This window comes from Ranitomeya variabilis, chromosome 2, assembly GCF_051348905.1.
Source record: "Ranitomeya variabilis isolate aRanVar5 chromosome 2, aRanVar5.hap1, whole genome shotgun sequence".
NCBI lineage: Eukaryota > Metazoa > Chordata > Amphibia > Anura > Dendrobatidae > Ranitomeya > Ranitomeya variabilis.
The window spans coordinates 956016542-956030749 of NC_135233.1; the positions used below are offsets into that span (position 1 = coordinate 956016542).

Below are 14208 nucleotides of genomic sequence, written 5' to 3' on the forward strand. Positions count from 1 at the left end.
CGGCAAGAAAAACGAAATCTCCGAGCATTAAAAAATACTCGGAGTACACCCGAGCGTGCTCGAGAAATCTCGAGTAACGAGTATATTCGCTCATCAATACTCATTATCTACATATTGCAAAGGCAAAAATTACCCCTAAACTAAAGACCGAAGTTAAAAATGAACTTTTATTCTATGAATTAAAAATTAGAAGTGCACTAAAAATTAAATTTGCACAGTGCAATGGATAGGAATCCTATATAGGGATTAGTAATTTTTTATAGGGATTTCTAAATAATACTTATTCCAAAATATAGGAAAGTAATAGCTTATCAATTACCTATATCTATGGGCTTTGTGGCTGTTGTGATGCCACGATCACTAACGGGTTGAGGAATACTTGCTTGGCAACGGGATAAATGCACACGGGCATGGTTTTTAACACAAAACAGTCTAGGTTTATTCATAAACCGCAACCACGAACAGTTCATAACATCACTTCATATACGACTTAATCTCACAGACACGAAACATGCTGGACCTTACTTTGTCCAGTTGCCATGGGTGACCACATGCCGCACAGTTCATCAATGTCCATCAATGAACACAACAAGCACCAACAGTCTGTTCCACTTGCAGATTCTTCTCTGCCGTTATAATAGCCCCCTTTCCGGGTGTTACCTTTCTGGAGCTCCTGCTCCACACGCTGACCTCCTGTCAGTCCTCTATCCTGGGGAGCTGCCTTACGGGGATCACTGTCCTTGCGATCAGAGCACTCCCAAGGGTCTGGACCCTATGAAGGTCAGTAGCTCCCCAACACAGTGCCTTCACAGACTTTGCACATTCGGCCTTTCCATGCGCTCTTCAGGATGTCCATCCCCACCCGGGATGTCCAATACACAGGCCACTGCGTGTGCTGTTCAGGGCATCCGTCCCCACTTGGGACCGTCCAACACACAGGCCTCTCCGTGCACTCTTTAGGACGTCCGTCCCCACTTGGTACCGTCCAGCACACAGGCCACCAGGTCCCCAAAGCCCCCACCACGTGCTATTCAGGAAGTTAGCACTCCCAACACGTAGGCTTCCAGGACCTTAAAGACAGACCATTCAGATCCAAACACTCTCCAACATGTGACCACACCTTGGTCACTTTATAAACCTGTAACCCCACCCCCTGGGTTGGAGCTGTGTGTGGTTAGCCAGACCCACCCAGCTCTCCGACTAATCCTGCAAGCCTCCCTTTAAAATTACACAAATACTTGTGGGACTACAGGTCCCAGAACAACCTTACTTCAGGCTTACAGCGCAGAGTATCTGTCTCTGGGACACATACTGGCCATTTACAATAATGCCGGACGTTGTCTCATCACCACAGTTATGCCTGCGACTGCCATGCATTCCTATGGCCTCAATATGCCTCCATGCGTATTCTGAGACCGCGCCCCCTACCTGTAACAGGGGTCACTGCATCACACCGTGGACCTCCAAAGCATATTCTGATTTTTTCACCTGCAGCTGTGAATGGGACAGTCCAGAGGGTGGGCTGAGGCAGCCACAGTACAGGAGATTGCTGTCAGTAACCCTCCCTAGTCTCCTACTTACAGGAGCTGCTGGATTTGTGGTGTGTCGTGCTCTGACATTTAGTGACCAGCAAATAAAAATAGTAGCCCCATAGGCTCAGTTAACAAGTTATGAGAAAAATAAAAAAACATCACTCCATGTATTGTATACTTTTTAAATTAGCTTTTCAACATAATCTCCAAACATTAAAAACAATTGTGATAAAATACCTTTCAACAGTGAGGCTATGTGCACACGCTGCGGATTCTGCTGAGGATTCGCAGCAGTTTTCCATGAGTTTACAGTACCATGTAAACCTATGGAAAACAAAATCCGCAGTGCACATGCTGCGGAAAAAAACGCGCGGAAACGCAGCGTTTTTGAGTGCATTTTTCACGTTTCTATCATGTGTTTGCGTCTTTATGGTGTGTCATGCTTTTAATAAACCTCTTCATTTTTTATACTTCCTGGTATATTTTACAAAACTTCATGTGCGGATAACTTTTTTACAGAAACACACTAAAACGTACATTCATTTTTTTTTTTAACCTGTGGATTTTCCGTATCTAAAGGTACCTTCACACGAAGCGACGCTGCAGCGATAGCGACAACGATGTCGATCGCTGCAGCGTCGCTGTTTGGTCGCTGGAGAGCTGTCACACAGACCGCTCTCCAGCGATCAACTATGCCGAGGTCCCCTGGTAACCAGGGTAAACATCGGGTAACTAAGCGCAGGGCCGCGCTTAGTAACCCGATGTTTACCCTGGTTACCAGCGTAAAATCTAAAAAAAACAAACAGCACATACTTACATTCACGTCCCCCTGCGTCCACTTCCTGACTGACTGAGCGCCGTACAGTGAGAGCAGAGCGGTGACGTCACCGCTGTGCTGCTTTCACTTTCACTTTGCGGCGCTGAGTCAGAGGAGGAAGCAGACTGCAGGGGACGCAATGTGAGTATGTGCTGTTTGTTTTTTTTACATTTTACGCTAGTAACCAGGGTAAACATCGGGTAACTAAGCGCGGCCCTGCGCTTAGTAACCCGATGTTTACCCTGGTTACCAGTGTAAAATATCGCTGGTATCGTTGCTTTTGCTTTCAAACACAACGATACACAGCGATCGGACGACCAAATAAAGTTCTGGACTTTATTCAGCGACCAGCGACATCACAGCAGGATCCTGATCGCTGCTGCGTGTCAAACGAAACGATATCGCTAGCGAGGACGCTGCAACGTCACGGATTGCTAGCGATATCGTTATAATGTCGTTTCGTGTGAAGGTACCTAAGGGTACCGTCACACATTGAAATTTTCATCGCTGCGACGGCACGATTCGTGACGTCGCAGCGTCGTATAATCATCGCTCCAGCGTCGTAGACTGCGGTCACACTTTGCAATCACGGCGCTGGAGCGATGCCGCAGTCCCCGGGTAACCAGGGTAAACATCGGGTAACTAAGCGCAGGGCCGCGCTTAGTAACCCGATGTTTACCCTGGTTACCAGCGTAAACGTAAAAAAACAAACAGTACATACTCACCCGTCGGTGTCCTTCAGGTCCCTTGCCGTCTGCTTCCTGCTCTGAGTGCAGCCGTACAGTGAGAGCAGAGCGCAGCACCGCTGTGATCTGCTCTCACTTTCCGGCCGGCACTCAGAGCAGGAAGCAGACGGCAAGGGACCTGAAGGACACCGACGGGTGAGTATGTACGGTTTGTTTTTTTACGTTTACGCTTGTAACCAGGGTAAACATCGGGTTACTAAGCGCGGCCCTGCGCTTAGTTACCCGATGTTTACCCTGGTTACAAGCGAAGACATCGCTGGATCGCTGTCACACACAACGATCCAGCGATGTCAGCGGGTGATCAAGCGACGAAAGAAAGTTCCAAACGATCTGCTACGACGTACGATTCTCAGCAGGGTGTCTGATCGCAGTAGCGTGTCAGACACAGCGATATCGTAACGATATCGCTAGAACGTCACGAATCGCAACGTCGTAGCGATGGAAATTTCAATGTGTGACGGTACCCTTAATGCTAAGTCTATAGGGAATATCTGCACAGAAAACTCAGCGTACCCATACGCTAAACTAACATGCGATTTTCAAACACGCACCGCAGATCAGAGTACACTGAATAAAGAAATAAAATACACAGCGGGCATGAGACTTCTATAATTCCCATCCACTTTACTGGAACAGTAAGACGATGCATTTTTGAAGCTGTGAAAATCTGAAGTGTCAAAAACTCATCCAAATCTCATCCTGGGCACACAGCCTTAAAGTTGTGTTTCTTACAAGCTACACTCTGGGAATCTCATTTTCCTGTTAGGTTTGTCTACAGTGACACTGCCCCCTGCTGGCCACCACTATACTCATTGGTCTCTAGATCTCGGTCGCATATAATTCCTATTCTATTGACTTTGTTGCCATTTCTAAATGACAATAAAATAAGGATGAATAACACTGTGTCTTTTCATGATAGATGTGAAATTACTTCAATTTTTTTTCAAAAACGTTCTGCAGCATCTATGGTATGTATTATGTTCTCTTTCAGCAGCTGCGACACAGTACTACAGAATACACAATTTAACTATTGAAGAATTGATATGACTGTCAATCCAAAAATGAAGTGTATTGCCACTAATACTATGGACCAGGCGTAGGCCACATGTGTGTCCCTCTGATGCTGGAAACATGCCGCCCACGGATTAGGCAGCATGTACCAGCAGTCAGGTGCCCTTTAAGGAGATCCACAAACATTTAATTAATTTGCCTTTTCTTAATTTTCATCGCTAGTTAATCAATTTCTACGCCTTATTGCAGTAAAGGAGTCCTAAGAGGCACCTAGTACACTACATTATCACCAAACTAATGGCTATGCTATAACATATGGTGTCTGCCACCCCCAGGACATATGGGACATTGCCGGCCTGTTATTTCTGCCCATTACCCTGAGTAGCACGTGTGTATTGTAATCCCACATGACACACACACTTGGGAGCTGAGCCCTGGGAACCCTATGCAGACTGCATTCACCGCTTGTCATCCGCTCGGTGTATGAACTAGAAAAAATGAGCCCAGTCATTAGCTGCCATGAATTCATTACACTCTGAACAGTAAACAGATGTGGATTCGCAGATTTCATGGGAACGTTTTAGGAAAAGAAAATTTTCAAAACAAAAAAATGTATTTGCATTATCCAGTTCCCGCTCACTTCAGAATCTAAAATGGAATATGACAGTTCTCCATCCCACTCACAGTGGCCATATGTGTCCGACCTGCTACCCCGTACTAATCACTGCTGTTTTCCCATCCAGTACTTACACAAACATTAAATGGGTGTTTCCATATTAGGGATTAGTGACAGATCCACAGCTGCAAACATGGATTTTTCCGTACGTCCCACAGACTTGGACAGAGGGACCTTGCACAAATGTCACCACTTCTCCACTGAGATGTATGGAAAACATGTAAGCTGGGAATCAGCAAACTTTGCACCAGACACCAGAACATACCTTAAAGGGAACCTGTCGCCAAGTTTTCCCATATAAAGTACAGCCACTACCTTTAAGGCCTCTTTTACAGTGTTCTAGTAACGTGTTCATAAGTCCCCATTCCCCTCATTGTACAAAAATAACCTTATATTATACCCCCATACGGTGCGGCCCGCTCCAATGGGTATCACCGCTCCTGCTTCAGCACCTCTTCTCTCAATGGTTAAGACAGATGGAAAAATATTTTCAAATTTGGGAAAAACTGAAAGTCACACAGTGCAGTTGGTTGGAAACTTGCAGGCCACTGGTCCATCATCCATGTCGGTACTCCATGGTAGCTGGACCAGGGCAGTGCAAACCTAGATGGCACTCGCATGGCAGCATCCGCGGCGACTCTTGTGATTACTAGGCCACTGCGGAGGCCAAGGATTACGAACAATGATGCCGCTCCATGGACTTGAAAATTTTATTTCTCAATTTGAGAATGTATTAGGGTGAGTTTCCACGGTCAGTAAACGCTGCGTGTTTGACGCTGCGCAGAGCTGCAGCGTCAAACACGCAGCGTCCAGATGTTCCAGCATAGTGGAGGGGATTTTAGGAAATCCCGTCTCCACTATGCGTGGAAACCCGCATCCGTCTTCCCTGCGACTCCGGACATGCTGCGCGTCTTTTCAGATCGCAGCATGTCCGTAAACCTTGCGGGGACGCAGCGTCCCCGCAAGGCATATCACAGGGCCCTATGGGACAGAGCGATCATCCCGGATGTGAAGAGTTAACACATCCGGCATCATCGCGTCCAAGAAAGGGGGCGGGGCTTAGCGCCGAGCGGCTTCGCCGCTGCGGCGATACCGCCGGCCATCCTGACCATGGACACATACCCTGAGTGTACTCAGGCGAACCTATTTTCAAGCAGAAGACGCTTCAGGTAAAAGCGCCACTTAATCCCATCCACTTTGCTGGAACTGTAAGACAACGTTCACACTAGCAGTATTTGGCCAGTATTTTACATCAGTATTTGTAAGCCAAAACCAGGAGTGGAACAAATAGAGGAAAAGTATAAGGGTATGTGTCCACGTTCAGGATTGCATCAGGATTTGGTCAGGATTTTTCATCAGTATTTGTAAGCCAAAACCAGGAGTGGGTGATAAATGCAAAAGTGGAGCATATGTTTCTATTACACTTTTCCTCTAATTGTTCCACTCCTGGTTTTGGCTTACAAATACTGATGAAAAATACTGACCAAATCCTGATGCAATCCTGAACGTGGACACATACCCTAACAGAAACATATGCACCACTTCTGCATTTATCACCCACTCCTGGTTTTGGCTTACAAATACTGATGTCAAATACTGACCAAATACTGACAGTGTGACGGCAGCCTAAGACAACGTTCACACGTTCAGTATTTTACATCAGTATTTGTAAGCCAAAACCAGGAGTGGGTGATAAATACAGAAGTGGTGATGTGTTTCTATTATGCTTTTCCTCTGATTGTTCCACTCCTGGTTTAAACTTATGAATACTGAGGTAAAATACTGACCAAATACTGAGCGTGTGAACGTGGCCCCATGGCTCCAAAAACCGCATGTTCATTTCCAGCCTTTTTTGTCTCTTTAGCCTCCTTGGTTTTCCAAAAGTGATAAACATCGATGTCCACCATAATTATTCAACTGAATAGCAGCTGGGTAATAAGGCTACTATCACACTAGCGTCGTACGACGCACGACGCAATGCGTCGTGCCGACGCATGCTGTGAAAAAAAAACACAACGGGGGCAGCGGATGCAGTTTTACAACTGTACAGCTGTAATGTCCGGGGAGGAGGGGGTGGAGTTCTGGCCGCGCATGGCAGACACAACGCACAAAAAAAGTTACATGGAACTTTTTTTGTGCCGACGGTCCACCAAAACACGACGCATCCGTCGCACGACAGATGCGACGTGTGGCAATGCGTCGCTAATGCAAGTCTACGGAGAAAAAAAGCATCCTGCGGGCAACTTTGCAGGATGCGTTTTTTCTCCAAAACGATGCATTGCGACGTGCGTCGTATGACGCTAGTGTGAAAGCACCCTAAGTGTTCTCCTGCACATTGGACTGTGTAATGTGCTGCCGATTTTACCAGCTCAAATCCACAAGTAAAAGCCATAATAAACTCACCATTAATGACGGTTATATAAGGCACTTTTAGGGCACAGTCAGACGGACACATAAATCAGACCAAGATCGGACCACAATCCTCGGACTGGCTGTGCCCCTCCCAACCTGAGTGTGACGGATGAATAGAATATACATGGAGCTGTCATGCTCGGGTAGGGCTGTCCCACACGTCCAGATAATTCTGGTACCGGAAAAAATCGGTACCGGAGTTATCCGTGTCCGTGTGCCCGTGAGCTCACGTAGGCCATACGTGCGGCACACGTGTGCCGCCCATGTGCCGAGTGGGTACCGCACGGAGCGTGCAGGAGACAGCGCTAAAGTTTAGCGCTGTCCCCTGCATCGTGCTGAAGCCGCGATTCATATCTTCTGTGCAGCAGCGTTTGCTGCATAGAAGATAGGAATAATAGTGTTTAAAAGAAAGATCTATCTGTCCGCCGCCCTCCCACCCCCTGTGCGCCCCCCCGCTGTTCTGAAAATACTCACCCGCCTCCCTCACAGTGTCCTGTCCTGGCCGCACCTTCTACTGCATGCGGTCACATGGGGCCGCTCATTTACAGTCATGAATAGGCGGCTCCACCCCTATGGGAGGTGGAGCCACATATTCATGACTCTAATCGGCGGCCCCACGTGACCGCATACAGTAGAAGATGCCGCCAGGACAGGAAGCAGCGACAGCCAACGAGGGAGGCAGGTGAGTATTTTCAGAACAGCGGGGGGGGCGCACAGGGGGTGGGAGGGCGGCGGACAGATAGATCTTTCTTTTAAACACTATTATTCATATCTTCTATGCAGCAAACGCTGCTGCACAGAAGATATGAATCGCGGCTTCAGCACCATGTGGGGGGACAGCGCTTACTGTAGCGCTGTCTCCTGCACGGCACACGGAGAACGTCCGTGTGCGGTCCGTGTTTTACACGGACCCATTGACTTTAATGGGTCCGTGTAATACGTGCGCTCCCACGAACACTGACATGTCTCCGTGTTTGGCACACGGAGACACGGTCCGCAAAAAATCAATGACATCTGCACAGATGCATTGATTTTAAGGGGTCTACATGTGTCAGTGTCTCCGGTACGTGAGGAAACTGTCACCTCACGTACCGGAGCCACTGACGTGTGAAACCGGCCGTAGGGAGAGCCGCCGGCCAGTCTGAGCATTGTGGTCCGATCTAGGTCTGATTTATACAGGCATCTGACTGCCCTTACAGGGGCAATAATCAGCCAAATGAGTGTTGCTCTGTCTGCTTCTTCCCCATCATTGTTCACTCGACAAACGAGCATTGATTCATCACCAGATCACATCACTGATAAGGGCCTTGAAGAGTTTGCCTGGGACATATATATATATATATATATATATATATATATATATATGAATATCTGATCGATAGAGGTGCAACACGCGCACCCCGGCCAATCTACTGTTACTGGCCAGATGAGCTGCGTTGCAAAGCTGCACAACACTCGCAGCTCTGTCCACTGATCGTGGCCGAGGCCGGGACTGCACACCCTGACTCGGATAGGAGGCAAATGTGCAATGGCCTCTATACTGCTGACTGTTGTGCAGCTCAACTCATCCAGCCGCTGAGAATGGGGATTATACAGCTATTGTGGACTGGAGGTTCATAGCAAGTACACCAACCTCGTCAGGTTTAAACAGTCCTTATTTAATAATGAAGTGAAATCTGGTGGAAATTGGCTATACAGTCATTGCACTGCTTCTTGCTGCAATTTGTCGCTGCACTGCTTCTCGCTGCACTATTTGTCGCTGCACTGCTTATTGCTGTACTATTTGTTACTGCACTGCTTCTTGCTGCACTATTTGTTACTGCACTGCTTGTCGCTGTACTATTTGTCGCTGCACTGCTTCTCGCTGTACTATTTGTCACTTCACAATTTGTCGCTTCACTGCTTGTCGCTGCACTATTAGTCGCTGCCCTGCTTGTCGGTGCACTATTTCTCGTTGCACTGCTTGTCGCTGCACTGCTTCTTGCTGTACTATTTGTCGCTGCACTATTGGTTGCTGTGCTATTTCTCGCTGCACTACTTGTCACTGCACTATTTGTCGCTGCACTATTTGTTGCTGTACAGCTTCTTGCTGCACTATTTCTCACTTCACTGCTTGTCGCTGCACTATTGGTAGTAGCTGCACTATTTGTCGCTGCACTACTTCTCGCTGCACTATTTGTCGCTGCAGTGAGGCACTATTTGTCTATTTGTCGCTGCACTGCTTCTCGTTGCACTGAGGTACTATTTGTCGCTGCACTGCTTCTCGCTGTAATATTTGTCACTGCAGTGAGGCACTATTTGTCTATTTGTCGCTGCACTGCTTCTCGTTGCACTGAGGTACTATTTGTCGCTGCACTGCTTCTCGCTGTAATATTTGTCGCTGCACTGCTTCTCGCTGTAATATTTGTCGCTGCACTATTTGTCGCTGCACTGCTTCTCGCTGTAATATTTGTCGCTGCACTATTTGTCGCTGCACTGCTTCTCGCTATAATATTTGTCGCTGCACTATTTGTCGCTCTGCCCGCACTGTTCCCGAATCCCGAGGCGTCCTTTCCTCCATTAGGAGGGCTGCAGAGAGGGGCGTGGCCTCTGTAGAGTAGGAGGCGTGACTCCCAGAGTGACAGCGCTGACAGCCAATAGGCGGGCAGCCTGCAGCAGGCATGTAAGCATCTGTATCTCCATGTTCTGCTGGAGCGCAGCAGTCTGTGTGCGCCGTGCTCGGAGGAGACAGAGGCGGCTGGAGAACGCAGGAGAACCAAGCCGTTCTATAGAGCTGGCGGGCTGAGAGCCTCCCCCCTCCGTGCACTGATGGCGTCCTCCGGCGCCCTATGCAGCAGGCACTGGGCGATGCCATGTTACTGTGTTGCAGGGGTCTAAGGAGAACTTTGCGCTGCTCCCTGCATCATCCGGCCGGAAGGTGATTAGTGGGATTTCCTTCCAGAAGGAGCAGATTGTGCGTCATAATCGCCGCATGCAGTCACGACAGATCGTGATCGGCCGCGCACTGCCGAGGACCAGCGATGGAGCGGCCGTCCCCGACCCGACACTCAAGTGCCCAAACTTTCCTGATGGCCTGGCGTGCTGCCGCCGGAGGGGATCCGTGAGCAACAGTTCTCTCCCCAGCAGCTGATCGTCTGCAGCCGCCCCCTCCCCCCGCGGCAGGATGAAAGTGTTCCGCAGGAAGGCGCTGATCCTGTGCCTGGGCTACATCCTGCTGCTGGTCCTCACCATGCTCAACCTGCTGGACAAGTGGCACAAGGAGCCGCAGCAGTGCAACGACCAGGTGAGGTTCACCCCGTACCAGAGCCGCTCCGACATCCGCTACCTGTACCGGCCATCCCCGCCGCGCAGGCGGCAGCTGGTCTACGTGTTCACCACCTGGCGCTCCGGCTCCTCCTTCTTCGGGGAACTCTTCAACCAGAACCCCGAGGTGTTCTTCCTGTACGAGCCCGTGTGGCACGTGTGGCAGAAGCTGTACCCCGGGGACGCCATGTCTCTGCAGGGGGCTGCCCGGGACCTCCTCAGCGCCCTCTACCGGTGCGACCTGTCTGCCCTGCAGCTGTACAACACGGCGGGGGCCAAGAACATCAGCACCCTGGGCATCTTCGGCGCCTCCACCAACAAGGTCATCTGCTCCTCCCCGATCTGCTCGGCCTACAGGAAGGACGTGGTGGGCTTGGTGGATGATAAAGTGTGCAAGAAGTGCCCCCCGCAAAGCCTGAGCCTGCTGGAGGAAGAGTGCCACAAATACAACACCATCGTCATTAAAGGGGTGAGGATTTTCGACATCAACGTGCTGGCCCCACTGATGGTAGACCCTTCCTTGGACTTGAAGGTCATTCATTTAGTTCGGGACCCCCGGGCAGTAGCCAACTCCAGGATAAAGTCCAGACATGGATTGATTCGAGAGAGTCTTCAGGTGGTTCGTAGCAGAGACCCCAGGATCCGTCGGGTTCCTTTCATAGACCCTGGGCACAAACTCAACAAGAAGGATGGTTCTGACTATCATGCCATAGGTGCCATGGAGGTAATATGTAGCAGCATGGGCAAGACCCTAAGGACAGCGGTCAACCCCCCAAGCTGGCTCAAGGGGAACTACATGGTAGTTCGATATGAGGATCTTGTTATGGACCCCATTAAGACCCTGAGGCAGGTCTATGGATTTGTGAACCTGTCTGTAAGCCCCGAGATCGAGAAGTTCTCCCTGAACATGACTAGCGGCTCGGGCTACTCCTCTAAACCATTTGTGGTATCGGCTCGCAATGCCACCCAAGCTGTCAGTGCTTGGAGGACATTACTCACCTTCCTGCAGATAAAGCAGGTGGAAGAGTATTGCCAGGTCCCTATGGACCTTTTGGGTTACCAGACGATTAGCAATCAACAAGAGGTCAAAGACTTTAGTAAGTCCTTGCTTAGGAAGCCCATGTTATGAGGACACTCCAGGGCTGACACGTTGCCTGCAGACACCATACCCAACAACTACTGTACCAAAAGTCTGTTACTGTACATTACTGTATTTCCCCCTGGTAAATTATGGGTTCTCTTTTCTACATTGTATCTTCTGGGGTACTGTACGTTTCTGCTTGCATTCTATCTAAGATGTTGTCCTCAGGACCCCCTGACGTGGCAGGTATGCAGTCCATCACCTTCATCAGAGGGTCCTGAGGACCATGTGTGGAGTCGCCTGCTGGATGTTCCTATATAAGTATTGATCCCGAGGCGACGTCCTGCCCTCTATTGTTGATGCTGTTTCTGCTGCTGACTCCCATCCTTGTTTTAGAGTTTGCAGGTGTCTTTACCTTCAGCAAACAAACACAAATAAATAAATGGATTTCTCTGTTGTTTCCAAACATGAGTGGAAGCAGATGAGCAGCACACGTTGCATGAAGATCCCACTGGGAGGACTGGTCAATGTTACTGTAAATAAAAGTCCGTAAGTTATGATAATTTTTGGAAAGCGGAGACTTGTGTGTGACGTCTTCTTTACATGTCTGGTTCCTGTGTCTTGTGAGCGTTGCCTACTCCTGATGTCTGTGGGTTCCATCATCACCTCCATTCTGCTTTGTTACCTCTTATTACTACTCCAAAGAGCAGTAAATGTAGGAATGATTGCTTTCCCGGAGCTCGCACACTGATGTTGATGCAATGAACTGTTAGATCAGGCGAAGCCGACCTTCATTTTTCTATGTTCATGTTATGAAAACAGCATAACCATGGCGTGTTATCACTTGCGGTTCAGTGCCCGGTCTGTGTGGCATTATTTTTGTATCTACATGCCCTGGAAAATGCCGCTGTGACAGATTGAGAACAGATTACATAAACCCTTCCTCCGGTTTACCTTCCTGGGCTGTGCCTCCTGCTTCCATGTGCTGAGATGGTTAAAGGCTCGCACATTTCTACCCAATGACTATTGTTAATGACAAGCACTGTTGTGTCCCGTCTGTTTCATGTCAGGCACTGCACTATGTGGTCAGACGTATGTGCTTTGTCATTGTTCACACTGGGGCTTGTGTTTGGCACACTCAGGGTTATTGTATCTTACTGGTCTTTTATCGATCCGGCGTGTACAACGTCGGTTACATTGTTCTGATTTGTTTTCTTTATTGGTAATCCTGTGCGGAATATATCAGTCTGCGGGAAGCTTACTGGTACCCAACATGGATAATGGCTTTACGTATAGATTTCTTTATTCAGTATCTTGTCAAAAACCTCTTTACTATGCTGCCCATAACTGCTGCCAGGATGTACCCAGCTCCTTGTTTTATTTGACCTCCTTTGCCTGCTCCTTTTCATATTCTTGAACAGGACATAGTAAATCCTTAAAGAGAATCTGTCAGCTGATTTTTGCAATGTAATCTGAAGAGCTAGTTGCGATATCTTGATTAGTTATTATTTGGGGGTGTTATACTCCATTTCTCTATAGGTCTCATTGATTATGGGAGTTGTCCTGTTTTCCAGTTATAAATTTGGCATCCGCACCCTGGTAGGGTATTAGTGGGTGTTTCAAATAATGTCGGTCTATGTTCAAGTAATCTGAAGAGCGCAGGAGATGGAGGCTGAAACACAGAATTCAGGGATGTGTCACTTGTCAAACTGCGTGCTAACTGTGAAGAGATTACGCAGCTCACTGTCTATGGACATTGTTATGTACAGAGCCTGGTGTGGGCGGGGCTAGCTTCCTCAGCTCTGCTTCATTCTAAATCTAAAAGCTCTGATTGTGTCAGAACAGCTGCACCCAGTAATCTAAGTGACACATCCTTGGATTCAGCTTCTCTTTGCCTACATTATGCTGCTCAGATGAGGTAGCAGAAATCCCGTCGTGAATTCACATTTAAGGCTGTGTGCCCATGATGAGTGACGCTGTATCAGAAACGCAGCATCTTACAGTTTCAGCAAAATGGATGGGCTTTATACAAATCTCCTGGCCACTGTGCTTTTTTGCTCAGTGTAAACTGACCTGCGGAGCATCTTTCACATCCACCACATGTTTCTCTTGCAAGTACGCCGAGTTTTATGTGCAGATTTTTACCATTGACTTGCATTAGATGTGAAAAAATGCACATGCGTTTCCATGGCGGAAGTGCTTGTAATCTGTACATGACTGTTTCAATAAAGTTTTGTGAACACAAAATACCATAAGTATCAAAAACAAAGCAGCTTTATATAAAACATGATATACCAACAAGAGACAAAAACCGCAGCGTCCAATAAATGCAATGAGAAAGAAAGCTAACCGTTTTACTATTGCTAAGCATTATTATTATAGCGCCATTTATTCCATGGCACTTTACATGTGAGGGTTTTCCCATGAACAAAGTACATATTTATTAACAAAAGAGGAAAGTTCAGCACTCCTGTTGACAGATCGTCGGAGAAAGCCGACATTGTTGTAGCCGGTGTGTGCCTAGATTGGCTGGAGGAACACAGCAATAAGCTTAAAATAAAAAATAAAAAAATAAAAAAAAAGTTTGGCCCTTCCATCTGGTAGAGGTTAATGTAACAAACTTTATTTTA

General features: G+C 48.0%; 1 protein-coding gene across 1 annotated transcript; it reads left to right on the forward strand.

Annotated features, from left to right (window-relative positions):
- The first annotated feature begins 9829 nt into the window (after nucleotides 1-9829).
- CHST2 (carbohydrate sulfotransferase 2) lies at nucleotides 9830-12156 on the forward strand. Its single transcript, XM_077290806.1, has one exon. The coding sequence runs from the start codon at nucleotides 10358-10360 to the stop codon at nucleotides 11624-11626; it is 1269 nt and encodes a 422-aa protein (XP_077146921.1). The 5' UTR covers nucleotides 9830-10357; the 3' UTR covers nucleotides 11627-12156.
- The last annotated feature ends 2052 nt before the right edge of the window (nucleotides 12157-14208 follow it).

Coding starts and splice junctions, on each gene's coding strand:
- CHST2 (XM_077290806.1), top strand. CDS start 10,358: ATGAAAGTGTTCCGCAGGAAGGCGCTGATCCTGTGCCTGGGCTACATC.